The sequence below is a fragment of the Astatotilapia calliptera genome, chromosome 3, assembly GCF_900246225.1.
Source record: "Astatotilapia calliptera chromosome 3, fAstCal1.2, whole genome shotgun sequence".
In the NCBI taxonomy this organism is placed as follows: domain Eukaryota; kingdom Metazoa; phylum Chordata; class Actinopteri; order Cichliformes; family Cichlidae; genus Astatotilapia; species Astatotilapia calliptera.
The window spans coordinates 36,038,600-36,052,516 of record NC_039304.1 but is presented as its reverse complement, the minus strand read 5'-3'; the positions used below and the strand labels follow the sequence as shown (position 1 = coordinate 36,052,516).

The window sequence follows — 13,917 nt, the reverse complement described above, 5'->3', positions numbered from 1 at the left end:
TCCATTTTGGATGTTATGTTATACTTCATTAACAGCTTAAAAATATTATGATGGATTTTGTTTCCAGATAAATATCAGTGTGATAGTGTTATTAGGTCAGCTCTTCACACTATTATTAGTTTTACAACATTTCAAGATTTGTAATTGTTCCATTCCTCGAAAAGCAAGGTTACGAAACCAGTAATTATATTAACAATAATTCCCACTTTACTAGGACAATGATTTACTGGGTGACGAGTACTATGTTTATTTATGTTGAATACAGTAGTACTCCAAATATAAACAAAAAAGATTGTAAAATCAATAAAACCAAAGTGAAATAAAAATAAAAAACAGTTCCAAAGCACCGATTAAAAGTACTGATAAATGAAAAGAATGACAGAATCAAATAAATTCAGATATATAACCTTGCACTCAACATTATATTTTTTACTGTACTTATTTAATTTGATTACATTGGTTGGAACAAAACTTAAAGAAACTTGAAAAAAGTTATTTGTGCAGAGTCAGATGACATTCATGTTGTAACAGTAGAGGGCGCTACCGTTGCATCAATCCAGAGTCAGGTACATCTTCAATCTAGAAGGAAATTTGAAACAGCGCGTTCATAGAATTTTTTTTTTTTTACATTTGAGATAATCCTCAGAATGATATGTTAGATATTTAGTGATTGTATGATGTGACTCATTTCTGGACCATTTCATAGAATAAGTTGTGCTTTGTGTGGTGTTAGCATATTTTGTGAATTATTTGTATGCTCCTACAGAGGTTGCCATAACCATTTTGTGTGTGCTCATAGTTTTCTGTAGCTCAATCACTGGACATCAACACTGCTACTTTTAGCAATACCAGTTGTACTATTAGTACTTAGTGGTAAAGAGCAGTTATTGATGCTATGGTAGAAAATCTGATTATAGAAGAACTTACCTCTGATTTTATCCAGTTTCATCTGAGATAAGAGACAAAAACTCAACATCAGAATGATGATCAAAGGGGTTGATTTAGTTTCATTTTAAAAGTTAATAATAGCAATAATAATTTTATGGGCCTAACATGTTTAAAAAATACACAAAATGTCACATTTCGGCAAAAAAAGATCTAAATATGCAGACACATACTTACATGGAAGGGAAGGCAAGAATAAGAGTTGAAAGGAAAGATCCCACGACCAGGACAACTAAAACAAGTAGAAAATGATTAAAGAACTTCTGACCAACCAAATAGACTTTTCATTTAAAAACACATAAAGATTAACGGGCGACTGTGGCTCAGGGGGTTGGGAATCGCATCTGTAACCGGAAGGTCGCCCGTTTGATCCCTGGGCTCTCTGTCCTGGTCGTTGTGTCCCTGGGCAAGACACTTTACCCTACTTGCCTACTGGTGTTGGCCAGAGGGGCCGATGGCGCGATATGGCAGCCTCGCTTCTGTCAGTCTGCCCCAGTCTGTGGCTACAACTGTAGCTGCCTCCACCAGTGTGTGAGAGTGAATGAATAGTGGTGTTGTAAAGCGCTTTGGGTGCCTTGAAAAGCGCTATATAAATCCAATCCATTATTAGTCGACCTGATTGGCTGACAAATGCTGTCACAAATTTTAAGAGCTATATTTATGTCACCTCTGGATTTATGGCAATTAAATATAAAATAAGGTCTGAGCATCATTTCTGCCTCCAAGAAAGGAGATAAATATGAAGAGAAATTCATTGCGGTTAGTTGTTCATTTTTAGCTTTTCATTTCTAATTAATGAATTTTGCAACAATGTCAAAAATTATTTACAAATACACAGGTTTAGCAACTTTATTTATTTGTTAACATTTACTTCCTGTCATTGTTACTTACAAGCTGAAGCACTGGCTGGGACACCATTTCCAACAGTCACGCTGACACATCGAAGGTCTGAGTGATACTTGGTTTCACTACGGAAATAAATCAGAACAGTGATTCCATTATTTCCATGAGATTATATTATATTTTAAGATCGTCTTTTCTGTTAATGACACAAAGTATATGTACAAGTAATATGGGTGTGTTTGATTAACAGTTCTAGATGACAAACCAATAACTTTTTGGTTGGTCATTGGAAGCAGAGGAAGGGGTTTTGGCTTTTTGGGGGGATTTAATTTTCTTGCCATGACTCCTTCTGGGCCTGGGGTCTAAATAATTTTCTAATAAAGTCAGATTTAAACATTCACCAATATAGTGTATGGCTGCAAAATTGCAAATGGACTGATTCTTCTTTAGTGCTTTTCTGCTTTATGCAGCACGCCTCATTCACCCATTCAAACAAGCTCTTTTGTCTATGCTTAAGTGCTTTCTGCCAAATACTCATGCTCTAAGGGATGAATTTGTAAAAAGGTACTGACTTGGAAAGTGCCTGGACAACAAAGCAGAAGGGGAGGGTGTCATTGTCTTGTGATTTAGACGGCGTCCATCTCAGGGTGAAATTTCCTGGTCCAGTTTTATTCTGAATTGCATCATATGGTCCGCTGAACAGTAGCTCAGAGATCCTTCAACGAAGAGAGAAACAAAAAATGAATCAACTTAATTCTCATAGCTTCTTCAACGACATACAAAGCAAAGTGTTTGTCTGTGAATGAGCATCACTTTGAACGGAGACTTCACCTGACTCACTTCTGTTTGGTTTTAAGGGTTTGAGTTAATAAGCCAAATTTTACTTAAACATAATTTCACGAGTTTTTATTTACTCATGTTGCATCAAAGCAAAATAGCCTTAAAACAGATTTGACTTCTCTTTGGGTTAAATATGTGTTGAACCTACTCTTTATATCTCATACAGCCTTGTATACATCTGACTGTGTTACGCTCTTACGTGTCTTGTTAAACCTGTTTTGTGTGCCAGTGCAGGACTGATGCACAGATTAAACAGAACGCAACGGATAAAATCTTGATTTGATCAATGAACAGAAACATGACAGGAATCGACTGATGTGTGAATGTATTTCTTGTCTAACCTGAAAACAGTTCTGTGGGACATAGTTAACCTTACTTTACAATGTCAAGAATGTCAAATGTGTTTTTCTTTGACTTACGTGGAGTTTTGTGCCTCTGCACTGATGTTGATTTCCAGAGTCTTATTAACAGGCGTGTAGAGCCGAGCTCTGTTGTTTGGGGTTGGAGGCAAGAATTTGGGCAAAAAGTCTCCCTCTGTGCAGGATAAGACAGGAGGATCCACTGAAAGATGACAGAAAACCAATGAGTTTCTTTCGGGGTGGAATTCATAGTTCGAAGTTAGAACAGTATTTCTAAGTTCAGATCAGATCTTTACAGGTTCAACTCCATCTATTAAAATATGGACTTGTACCTATCAGAACAAACTGGATCGGTATTTTGCTGAGAGCATCGTTAGGTGTTTGTGTTGTTTTTGTGCCATTGACTCCAGTCATGGTGATGTTCTTCATGGGAAAGTCCTCCATCAGCAGCTGTACTCCATAGTTGCCCACATTACTGTCAGCAGTGGGGGCGAACGACAGAGTACAAGTGGACTGCATGAGGAATAAAAAAGGAAAAGCGATCAAATGAGCAAATGTTTATTATTACAACTATCCTTCTGTCTCATTAAACATTAGATTAACAGTCATGCTCACTGATGAGAGGCTGAGGACAGATGGTGGCTCACAGCCATTACACTCCGAGAGTGAGGAGTTTCCATATCTGCATTTAACCTGATCCCCATCAGGGTCAAACATCAACAGGCTGAAATCTCTCCGACAGTTTGAAGGAACTCTGAGAAAGAATTACAAATACAATCTTCATTTTCCAGGATTCACTTTAGTGTGAAGTTAATGTGCAGCTCCATGCATTCACTCTTAAAATCTGCAAAATACAGCCACAGCCTGATCACTGGAACTGAAATATTTTTGGTTAAAAACCACACAAGGTAATTTTAAACATAGCAATATTCAGTTCACTGTCTCAAAATAAAACTTTAAATTGTATAGTTTATACATTAAGTGAGATTTAATTTAAAGCATCACTAAACTACTTAAATATTACAGCAAACATGGAGGAACTGTCTGGAGGACTGGGGGTCCGTGAGCAGTTTTGACAGTTGTTGTTATTATTATTATTATTATCATTATTATTTTGTGATGTGTGTGTCTTTCTGCACAATGCTGTGTTAGTCTGTGTTCCACTCGTTATATGTATAGGCAGGGTGTGGGTGTGTACATGTGTGGCTGGAGGATGGAGAACAGCCACATGCAGGCCTGATGGGTGTGGCCCGGCAGGAGGACTGGCCACACCTGAAGTTCCTGCCACACACCTGTTGGTGATCAGGGCTCGTCGGGGGAGCTACTTAGGAGAGTGTTGGAGCTCCAGGTGGAAGAGTGGACCAGAACAGCAGCACGCACAGGGTGTGCGAGCACACAACAGCGGGGACCACGAGCACAGACGTCGGAGGGGAGCACACACACACGGGATTTAAGGGAGCAACGGGGAGTTATTGTGTTTACAGCCTTCACTGTAAATAAAGTGCGCTGTTTGCATCGCAGAACCATGCGTTTTGGGTCCTCGTTCCCCCATATTCCCACGGTCTGCCAGCCAGACCGTGACAGAATGATCCCGCCAACAACCATGGACCCAGCAAACTCAGGAGTTGCCACGGAGGAGGGATCGCTCACGCAGCTATGGGATTACTGCCGGAGCGTAATACAGGCTGTAGACCCACCCAAGAGACATATACAGGTAGTGTTCTTTGACAATTATCTCTCATTGACTACCTTCACTGCGAACTTTTTGGACATTAAGAAACTTAAGCAATTGGTCACTAGTTTAAGGGAGAGCTCAAGTTTTGAATTATTTGGCTTGGGTGGTCTGAGCAAGGAAAGTTCGGCTGCTCTCCTAGAGGCTTGGTTTTTCACGAATTGGCAGAGGGCTTTCCCGTCGATGCTTGCGGCACAATTGTTTGACATCCCTTCTCCATTACAGAAGGGATGTCACCTTAGCCATCATCACCCCATTACACCTCAACCCACTCCTGCGGTTTCAGCCCGGACAGCTGGCGACGGTCCGACAGCACTCATTACCGCAGTGAGTAAATCAGACTCAATTGTTTCAATTAATCATGTCATCAAAAATCAAAACCCAGATGAACAGCAGAGGACGATTTCCATGCACACGACCCCACCTTCACGGAGGAGAAGGCGTCCTCGCAAGCAGCGTTCAGCCACGTCTACACTCACTCCTGTGCTTGTTGAAGACTCAGGACTAGCTGCTCTGGACGCCACAGTGAGTAAAATGGACTCTGCCGGTGTTGTAAATTCCCTCCCTGTGAACATGGAAATAGAGACTATAGCCGCTACGGCAATTAACAATGGAGAAACTGTAGAAGGTCTTTGGACCACTGACAGACGAATGTGGTCTGAGTGCTAATTCTGGGGAAGAATTTTGCATAGACAGCCCTGAAGTCGTTAGCTCAGAGTCGGTGGGGTCAGAAACTGTTTGCTTTACCTCCAAAAACTCTGAAAATGTTCACTTTGAGACTGTGAGCCTGGAGCTAGGGAGCTCAGAGCATGCAGACCCAGATGACGTTTTGGCCCAGTCTGGCCACATGGAGACGGAGGTTCTCCCCAGGGCTTCCCCAGAGGCCGAACTGGAGGCCTCAGCTGCCTCTGGACCCCTGGTATTTGTTGAGCCAGCTGTAACATTTTCATCCTCTCCACCCTTCATGATAGCCATAACACCCTCAACTCAGTCTGCTGCCTAGCTAGTCACTCAGCTGTCATCTGTTCCACCTTCCACACCCACTACTCTACCATCATCTCCACCACCTGCAGCCGTTGTACCACCATCTTCGCCTCCGGATCAACCATCTGTTGTTGCGCCGTGGCAGGAGGGGCTCAGCGAGCCGGAGCGGGTGCTCGGAGAGCGGGAGAGCAGCTTGGAGAGCCAGAGGGACCAGCAGCACGTCTGCGACCAGCAGCACGGCCAGCACATCGTAGATTGTGTGTTGTGCTACATTGTCGTCCGCCACAGCTGCCACGCCGCCGCCACCGGACCCGTGGAAGCCCGCTGCAGCTGCCACGCCGCCGCCACCGGACCCATGGCCACCCGCCGGACCCATTTTGCCACGGCTGCCGGACCCATAGCCGCAATGCCGCCGCCACCGGGACCGTTTCGCCGCAGCTGCCAGACCCATAGCCGCCCGCCGGAGCTGCATTGCCGCCACCACTGGACGTGTGGCAGGCCGCCAGAGCTCCAGCGCTGTAACCATTGGACGCTTGGTAGGCCCCCAGAGATGCAGCACCGCCGCCACTGGATTAGTGGCAGGCCCCCGAACCGCTTCGTTGCTGCTGCCGGACCCATGGCCGTCCGCCGGAGATCCAGTGTTCCCGTTGATGGACTAGAGGTAGGCCTCCTGAACTGTTGTCGGCCTCTGCCTACCCACAGCAGGTCTCGCCTGTTTTGCCGCTCACCAGGTTGGCCGCCAGAACTACGTTTGCTGCCATTAGGGCGGGAGAGCTCGGCGAGCGGGAGGAGCGCACATCACCAACTGCGGGGCTCAGCGAGCAGGACGTGCCTGCGCCGCAGCTTGGAGAGCCAGAGGGACCAGCAGCACGTCCGCGGTGGCCCTGCAGGAGGACTGGCCACACCTGAAGTTCCTGCCACACACCTGTTGGTGATCAGGGCTCGTCGGGGGAGCTACTTAGGAGAGTGTTGGAGCTCCCACCGGCGCGGGATCATTGAGTTGTCTACCCAAGTTAGTGTGTGTCAGCGTATGACGGTGTAGTTCATGTATGCCCGCCAGGGTTGGTGTTGATGGCTGTTTTTGTGGTTTCCCCCCCAGGTGGAAGAGTGGACCAGAACAGCAGCATGCACAGGGAGGGGAGCACACACACACGGGATTCAAGGGAGCAATGGGGAGTTATTGTGTTTACAGCCTTCACTGTAAATAAAGTGTGCCGTTTGCATCGCAGAACCATGTGTTTTGGGTCCTCATTCCCCCACGGCACGTCCTGCTCGCTGAGCCCTGCAGTTGGTGATGCGCGCTCCTCCAGCTCGCCGAGCTCCCCCACCCTAATGGCAGCAAACATAGTTCTGGCGGCCGACCCAGTGGGTGGCAAAACAGGCGAGACCTGCTGTGGGTAGGCAGAGGCCGAAAACAGAGGAACAGCGCTCTGACTTCATAGCGTTAAGTGTGCTAAAGCTGTAGCTTACAGGCACTAAAGCACCACCTTCAGTGTTTACAGACTCTAGAGAAATGTGATCAGCTGATGCACCAATAGTCTTAGAGCTACTTTCTTCGGAGCTAACCATGCTTATACTGTCAGAGGAGGGGTTAATAGCCGATGTAAACATAGTTCTGTGCACCGGAGAGGCAGATGAAACAAAGTCTTTTACCTCCGGATCGCTGGAAGCAGCAAACCTAGTGAAAACAGTGGTGGGTGTAGTGCCCCCTGACTCAAGAAAATTTGAATCAGTAAATACGTCAGAATGGACTTTCCCCATGATGGCTCAGAAGTAACGAACTGGGGTCGAGCTATCACAGGAACATTTACAGTCTTGGATTTTACTGCTTTAACATCTAAGGAGGCAGGTTTTAAAGCCCCAGTGGTGAGCGTAACTGCAAACAATCATCATCAGCAGACACACAGGTAAAGGGCACAGAAACAGGTGTCTCTAACTCAGGAAATGATGACTTCAAGTTTTCAGACCTAGGAAACACTAGCGAAGGATAATCTTTCTCAAATATGAGTCCAAACGTAGGAGAAACTGTCTCTGAGTTGACCCTCTGGGCAGTACAACAGTTCATAAGACGTTCGGGTTCGGATTCAACATTTACAGATCGTGAGCCTTTAGAGCATAGGTGTCAAACTCTGGCCCTGGCTTCGCGGGCCTAATTACATTTGGCCCGCGAAGCCATACCAAATTACTATTAGAGCTGGCCTACTGGTATTATACAGCATATATATATTGTTTATTATTAAGCTTTGCTTGTTCCATATTCAGTTTTTCACCAAAACGTGTTTGAGTCCATAAGAAAAGATTCATTCTTATATCTGGAGGAATAAATATATTTCAATAAATATTAATGTTAGCCTGCGACTTTGTTTCAGCAGATCCTTCATCCCAACAGCAGTTAGACTCTATAACTCCTCAATCACGATGTCATAAGTCACTGGACACTGTGAACATCCACAGTCACCACTTCATGCATAATGGACCTTCCATGACCTTCCAAGCTATGTAGTTTGTCTTCCATATTTCCAACCATATCCATAATCACATACGGTGTATATAGTTATTATCTTACTTTTTTTCATTGATTGTACTTAATTGTATTTTTGTATTTCCTTCATATATCTGTACCTGAGTTGAGGTGACGCAAAAATTTCCCCGTTGTGGGATCAATAAAGTCTTATCTTAAACACAACACAGTACACAGAGATGAGCACAGAGGGAGAGGCAGAGAACAGGGATGAATACACGAGGGATGAGGAGAACACAGAACACAAAGGACGGGAACACAGTACCAGAACAAACACCACAATAAAAGCATGGACAGGGGGAATCCAAATACCAAACCAAAAATCCAATGAACATAAGGAACAAAATACAAAACCACAGAAAAACTAAGAACACTGGGTCAAAATTATCCAGGACCATGACATCTTCATACTCATACTCATTTTCTGTTTTTCTCTCATTTGGAGCCTGGGGGTACTGTAAGAGAAGCTCTTTAAGGAAAGAGTTATAGGATTACAATTAAAACCTTTAAATGCAAACGTTTTAGTGTGGAAACTATTTTTGGTAAATTATTTTTGTTCATTTAATTAGTTTATTGCCACTTTATTACGGAGGCAGTGGTTGCAATAGCGGTTAAAGTTGACCATGCAGCAAGTTATAGTCTATATTTTTGTCTATATTTTTTGACTTTGCCCTTATACTGTGAACAGTTTTGTCTTCTACGTGGAAACAATATCAGATTTGAAGTTTGCAGTAATGCCACAGTCACTCTTGTCCTGCTACTGCTGTTGCTTTTTTAGCAGAGACACAAACAGTGAGTTGGCTCACCTCACAAATGGGATCACGGTAGACTGGGGTGAGGAGTTTTCTTTGTTGATGTCAGAGCGGTTCCTCAGGTCGAATGTTACTGCAGTTGTCCATGATCCAATGGTATTTTTGATGCCACTCACCCAATTAACACCAGTGACCCTTCAATAGAAAATAGTGTGAGAGTCAGTTTTCAGCGTGTTACACTGTATATAGCAAAACACTATATGGACTAATATATATGTGTGTGTGTGTGTGTGTGTGTGTGTGTGTGTGTGTGTGTGTGTGTAAGAATGATAACAATATGAATAATAAGTTCGTTTTATATATTTTCGAGGTACACTCACCCAAATGAACCAACCACATTAATGGGAGATGGCTGAACAGACCTAAGTTCATTCTGACACCACTCTCCGCTGCCTTCTTGGTCGACCGTGCGTACCAAAGTGCTCACATACCCACAGTTGCTATTTTGGCAATCAAATGAGAAATCGGGAATGCAGTTGAGATTGTTCCCCATTAGGCGAATGGTCAGCTGTGGAGTCACAGTGAATAGGAATTTAGTAAAGAAAACCTACATTTCAAAATATAAACACATTTTAGAAAAAAACCTGTACATACCGAGGAAGAATTATTTACAAACTTCTCTTTTGTATAGAAGTTGATTGCACCAACAAAGCCATTTAAATTGCTAAGCAAGAAATCAATATTCTGCGAGTTGCAGACCGTCAGATGCAGCAGCAGCAACAGCACTGCAGAGAGCGACATGGTCAATCTGTTAGTCTGTCTTCACAAAGACACTTGTACGTCAAATACAGCCTCTCTCTGACTCTCCTCCTTTTATCTACTTGCTGTTTCCTGCATCCTGTATAATGTGTAGTAAACTGTTCTGGTATGAGGAAATGTTTCATGCTCATGAGTTTGAGATGGTACCTGATAACTGATAATGAACAGTGAAAGCAAATGTCTCAACCAACTGTCAGTAAATGAGATTAGTTTCTTTTTTTTTTTTCTTTTTTTTTTTGTGTCCCGTTTGGATCTTTAGCCATCAGAATTGTTGTCTTAAGGCCAAGAAAGATGCCAAGCGGATTTATTTTACCAAGTGGATCATCATGGTCTTGCCATATTGGTCCATTTGATTGACCTTTATTATAATTATGAATTTATTTTATTTTCAGTTGCTACAAACGGGACAGACATGACTGGGGGATAGGACAGGGAGAAAGAATGAAAGAAAGAGAGGGAGAGAAAGAAAACCAAAGGGGAGAAGAGACGGTGAGAAGGGGGAGAAGAAAGAAAGAAAAACAAACAAAAAAAACAAAACACCTGGGTCACCTGTATGGAGAAAAAAAACAGAAGAGAAAGCAAACAACAAAGAGCAACATAATAAAAAAAACGGCACCATCACAATAAACTAGCTAGCAGTAGATATCAGTAGATACTAAATAATAAACGATATTGTGCAGCACGCAAGATAGACAGCGTACAATGTGCTTTGAGGCAGCAGCCAAGAAAGCTGTAGTCCGCGTCTGTGAATACCCGTGTGTACACCTGTGTGCATACCTGTGTGGATCAGCATGCTTGCATTCCAAAGGTTTCTCCATGTAACGATCTGCTAGGGAGTGTGGGGAGCCACAGCCCCGTCCTCCAGGGTATGAAGCAGGTATGGAGGAGATCAAAACTCCAGACATCCAGAGGCCCCCAGAACACAAGAGACCAAGGAAGACCAACAGAGGGGCAGCCGCGCCACTGTCCCAGTAAGAGCTGAGGAGAGTCCCAGATGACGGCTCACTCAGCAGCCACGGAGCAGAAGCCAGGGGGAGTTGCAGTGACGCGCCCGTGAGCTCCGCCGGCAGCCAGCTGTGCCTGAGTGACCGAGCCCCAGGCCGAGAGGCCGGGGGCACCCCACCTCTGAAGTGGCCCGAGCGAGCCCCAGGCTCCAGGCCCCGATAAGCGGCCGCCAAGGAGTGAGCTGGTGTGTACCCGGACGCCCACCCCCAGACACAAAGAACCACCAACACACCGACACCTGAGGGAGTCCGCCACTGGCAGGGGAAGTGGTGGGTGGAGATAGGCCTCCAAACCTTGGAGGGCCTGAGATGTCCCCAGAGAGGTGGCACCTGACACCCAACCTGACATATAGACACAGAAATACAGACACACACATATACAAACATCTCTCATGCTCTCATATGCACTTACTCCACACTCAACCAACGTGGAGACAGACATAAAGAGACGCTGTACACATGATCACACTCCCCAAGCGTACTCTACGAACCGGGTCTAGGTACCCTTGCCCCTGGAGGGGGGAACTGCACCCAGACCCAGGTGGTGTTACCCTTTTCCCTGCGGTGGGGGGAGGCAGACCGCCCGACTCCGCAGCAGCAGGGAGGCCCCACACTCCAGACCGCAGTCGGACGGCCAACTCCTCCTCCTAGCCCCCCCGCTCCAGCAGGCCGCAGAGAACAGGGGTGAGAGAAGACTCCAAACCTCCCTCCACCCGCTCATTGTAGTGTTGATGCATGTGTGTTCTAAGGTGCATTTAAAACCCAGGAGGGCATGGAGCTACCTGCCAGAGAGCAGCAGGTAAGCGCATGGTCCCTCCTGCTAGCCCTCAATGTCTGTTGCCAAGTAATGTTGAACCAAGTCAGCGCACTTTGCTGAACTGCACCTGTGCAGATTCAGATGGAGCTGCAGTGTAATGATACACTCAAGGCAAAGTACGACACTGAATGGCCCTCGGGTTATTAGTTCCACTCCTGAAGCAGTGCGCAGCTCCGTCTACATGCGGCTCCAACCTTGTATATGCTTTCATTTATTTTTTCTGGGGTTTTGGCAGCATGTTCATATTTCTAACTTGCATAATTTTGACAGGATATATTTTTATGAAGAGCAAAATATTTTAAGTTAAAGTGTATTGTTTTTAAGTTTATTTAATCTGGAATAATATTCCTGTCAGTTTTCATTCATATTTATGTTTAAAAAACATTGTTTTAGTGTTCAATAAATGTTTATCTTGTTTGGCCCGCGACCTAAAGTGTGCCTTGACATTTTGGCCCCCTGTGCAATTGAATTTGACACCCCTGGTTTACAGCATCCTGCCATGCAATTGCATTTGTCCCTAACCTTCGGGAACCCTCATGTGAACTTTTATCGAGTGGAAAACAGTTAGTGCTCATCCTCCAGTATCACTGTGTTTATATTACACTAACATAGCTGTGTAGCTAACCACCATCATTATATACCAGCTAGCCCAACTTCAGTAACCCTACAAACGTCACTGCTGTTTAGTTTTCTGTCTTCATTTATGTTGGAAGTGATAGCAGAGCTGTACGTTTTAACTTTTGCTGTGGCGGTTAAGCTGCTGGATTTCAGCCAACGACACGACATACAATCATGTGGTGGCCTCTCTGGATCCACTGTCCACTCGGGTCTGGGTGATGGTACCACTCTCAAGCTCATGGAAAGTACGCTGTACTTGCTAGGAATGGATGATGGCGGATTCCTCTTCACTCACCTCTGCATCTGACAGTTACCGGCACCAGTGCAGCTGGCCTCAACCACTTCCCGCTACTATCCTCGAACGATTACTATTCACTCGCAAAAGAAGCGGATTGCATTCTCTTGGCTACTAGGAGCTTTGGCATCCAGGCCATAGTTGGGACAGCATCTCCCGCGCCCCCACTGATTTTCCCAGGGGCCTCCGACTCATCGATGGTGGCTAGCATCGTGGCACAGCAGAAAAGGGCTGTGGTTTTACCATCAGCATTTTAGTGCCCCAGCACGGTGCTGTCTGCCGCCTTGCAGATTTAAGGCCCAGGGAAACGAGCCTGCCAGCACTCTGTAGCAGCCGCAACTGCTGGTGATAAGGAAAGGCTGCTCTTCACAAAAGACTCACTCAGGGAGACATTTTCTGGTCAATTCATGCTCCCAGAAGAGCCTCAGGATCTCTTGTGTCGTCTTTGCATACCTCCACAATGGTAGATTGTTTATCTTAAAAAATAAATGGAGATTTCCTGTGTACCATCAGAGAGAGCCCACTAGTGGTACAGGTACCACAGTTTGAGAAACACTGAGATAGATGATTAATTTGTTCAATACAATTTGTTAACAAGAATGTCTTCTTTGACTTCCCAGGCTCACCTTTAAAGTTTCTATTATATATTATCATTAAACTGACCTGCGTTATTCGCATAGTGAAAATCATGTAAGAAGACAGTAAGCACAAAATAATAAATAGAGTTCTGGCCAGAAGTTCACATCCACTAATCATAGGAATGAATATAATGATAATTTGGAACTTTTAATGATTAATTTGACCTTAAAAATATGCAAGAACTTACTGTGGAAGTTGTAATTTATTGAGGATTTTCCAGTTTCAAAAGCATATGTTTGTGGTGCTCTTAGAAAGAGAATTGTAGAATTACAAGCCATTTGTAAATGGACCTTACATGAGTTTCTCAGACCTGTATCTCATCAACATAATCTATACTTGCCAAAATATCAAAATGTTATGGAGAAAATGTGTTTTTTTTGTCTAGAGTTAACATTGGTGTTAACAAAAAGTTACCAAAAACGCACAATGTATCAAATGCAACAAAAAATTGATATATATTTTTATGATATATTAAATATATCATAAAAGTATATCTTAAACAACATAATGTAGCAAAACAAAATGTGTGGATTTTGTTATAAGGGTTATTAAACATCTCAGTTCCAAAAACATCTGAATTTTCTGGCCTTTTTTTTGATGGGTTTGGTCTTACAAGCTAAATGCTTTTTGGAGGAAAGGTTTTATAGTTGAACGATACAAAGCTGGAGCTATTTCACAACAATGACAAGAGATTTTTGAAAAATTAAATCTGAGGTTTCAAATTGAAGAACCGGGTGTCAAGCTGCAAT

General features: G+C 44.1%; 1 protein-coding gene across 1 annotated transcript; it reads right to left on the bottom strand.

Moving 5' to 3' along the window:
- Window positions 1–369: 369 nt before the first annotated feature.
- LOC113013118 (uncharacterized) lies at window positions 370–9,800 on the bottom strand. The gene is made up of 11 exons (XM_026153758.1): window positions 9,631–9,800; window positions 9,357–9,544; window positions 9,031–9,171; window positions 3,603–3,741; window positions 3,320–3,500; window positions 3,048–3,189; window positions 2,361–2,504; window positions 1,837–1,913; window positions 1,123–1,177; window positions 928–949; window positions 370–579 (listed from the first exon to the last, which is right to left on the bottom strand). Exons 1-10 carry the CDS (start codon window positions 9,775–9,777, stop codon window positions 946–948), a joined length of 1,218 nt encoding a protein of 405 aa, XP_026009543.1. The 5' UTR covers window positions 9,778–9,800; the 3' UTR covers window positions 370–579; window positions 928–945.
- Window positions 9,801–13,917: the final 4,117 nt, after the last annotated feature.

Excerpts from the sequence above, each read along its gene's own strand:
- LOC113013118 (XM_026153758.1), bottom strand. The coding sequence starts at position 9,777 with ATGTCGCTCTCTGCAGTGCTGTTGCTGCTGCTGCATCTGACGGTCTGC. Across the intron at positions 9,172-9,356 it reads AATGTGGTTGGTTCATTTGG|GGTCACTGGTGTTAATTGGG; the intron begins GTGAGTGTACCT and ends TTTCTATTGAAG. Across the intron at positions 3,501-3,602 it reads CTGTCCTCAGCCTCTCATCA|TCCACTTGTACTCTGTCGTT; the intron begins GTGAGCATGACT and ends TTCCTCATGCAG.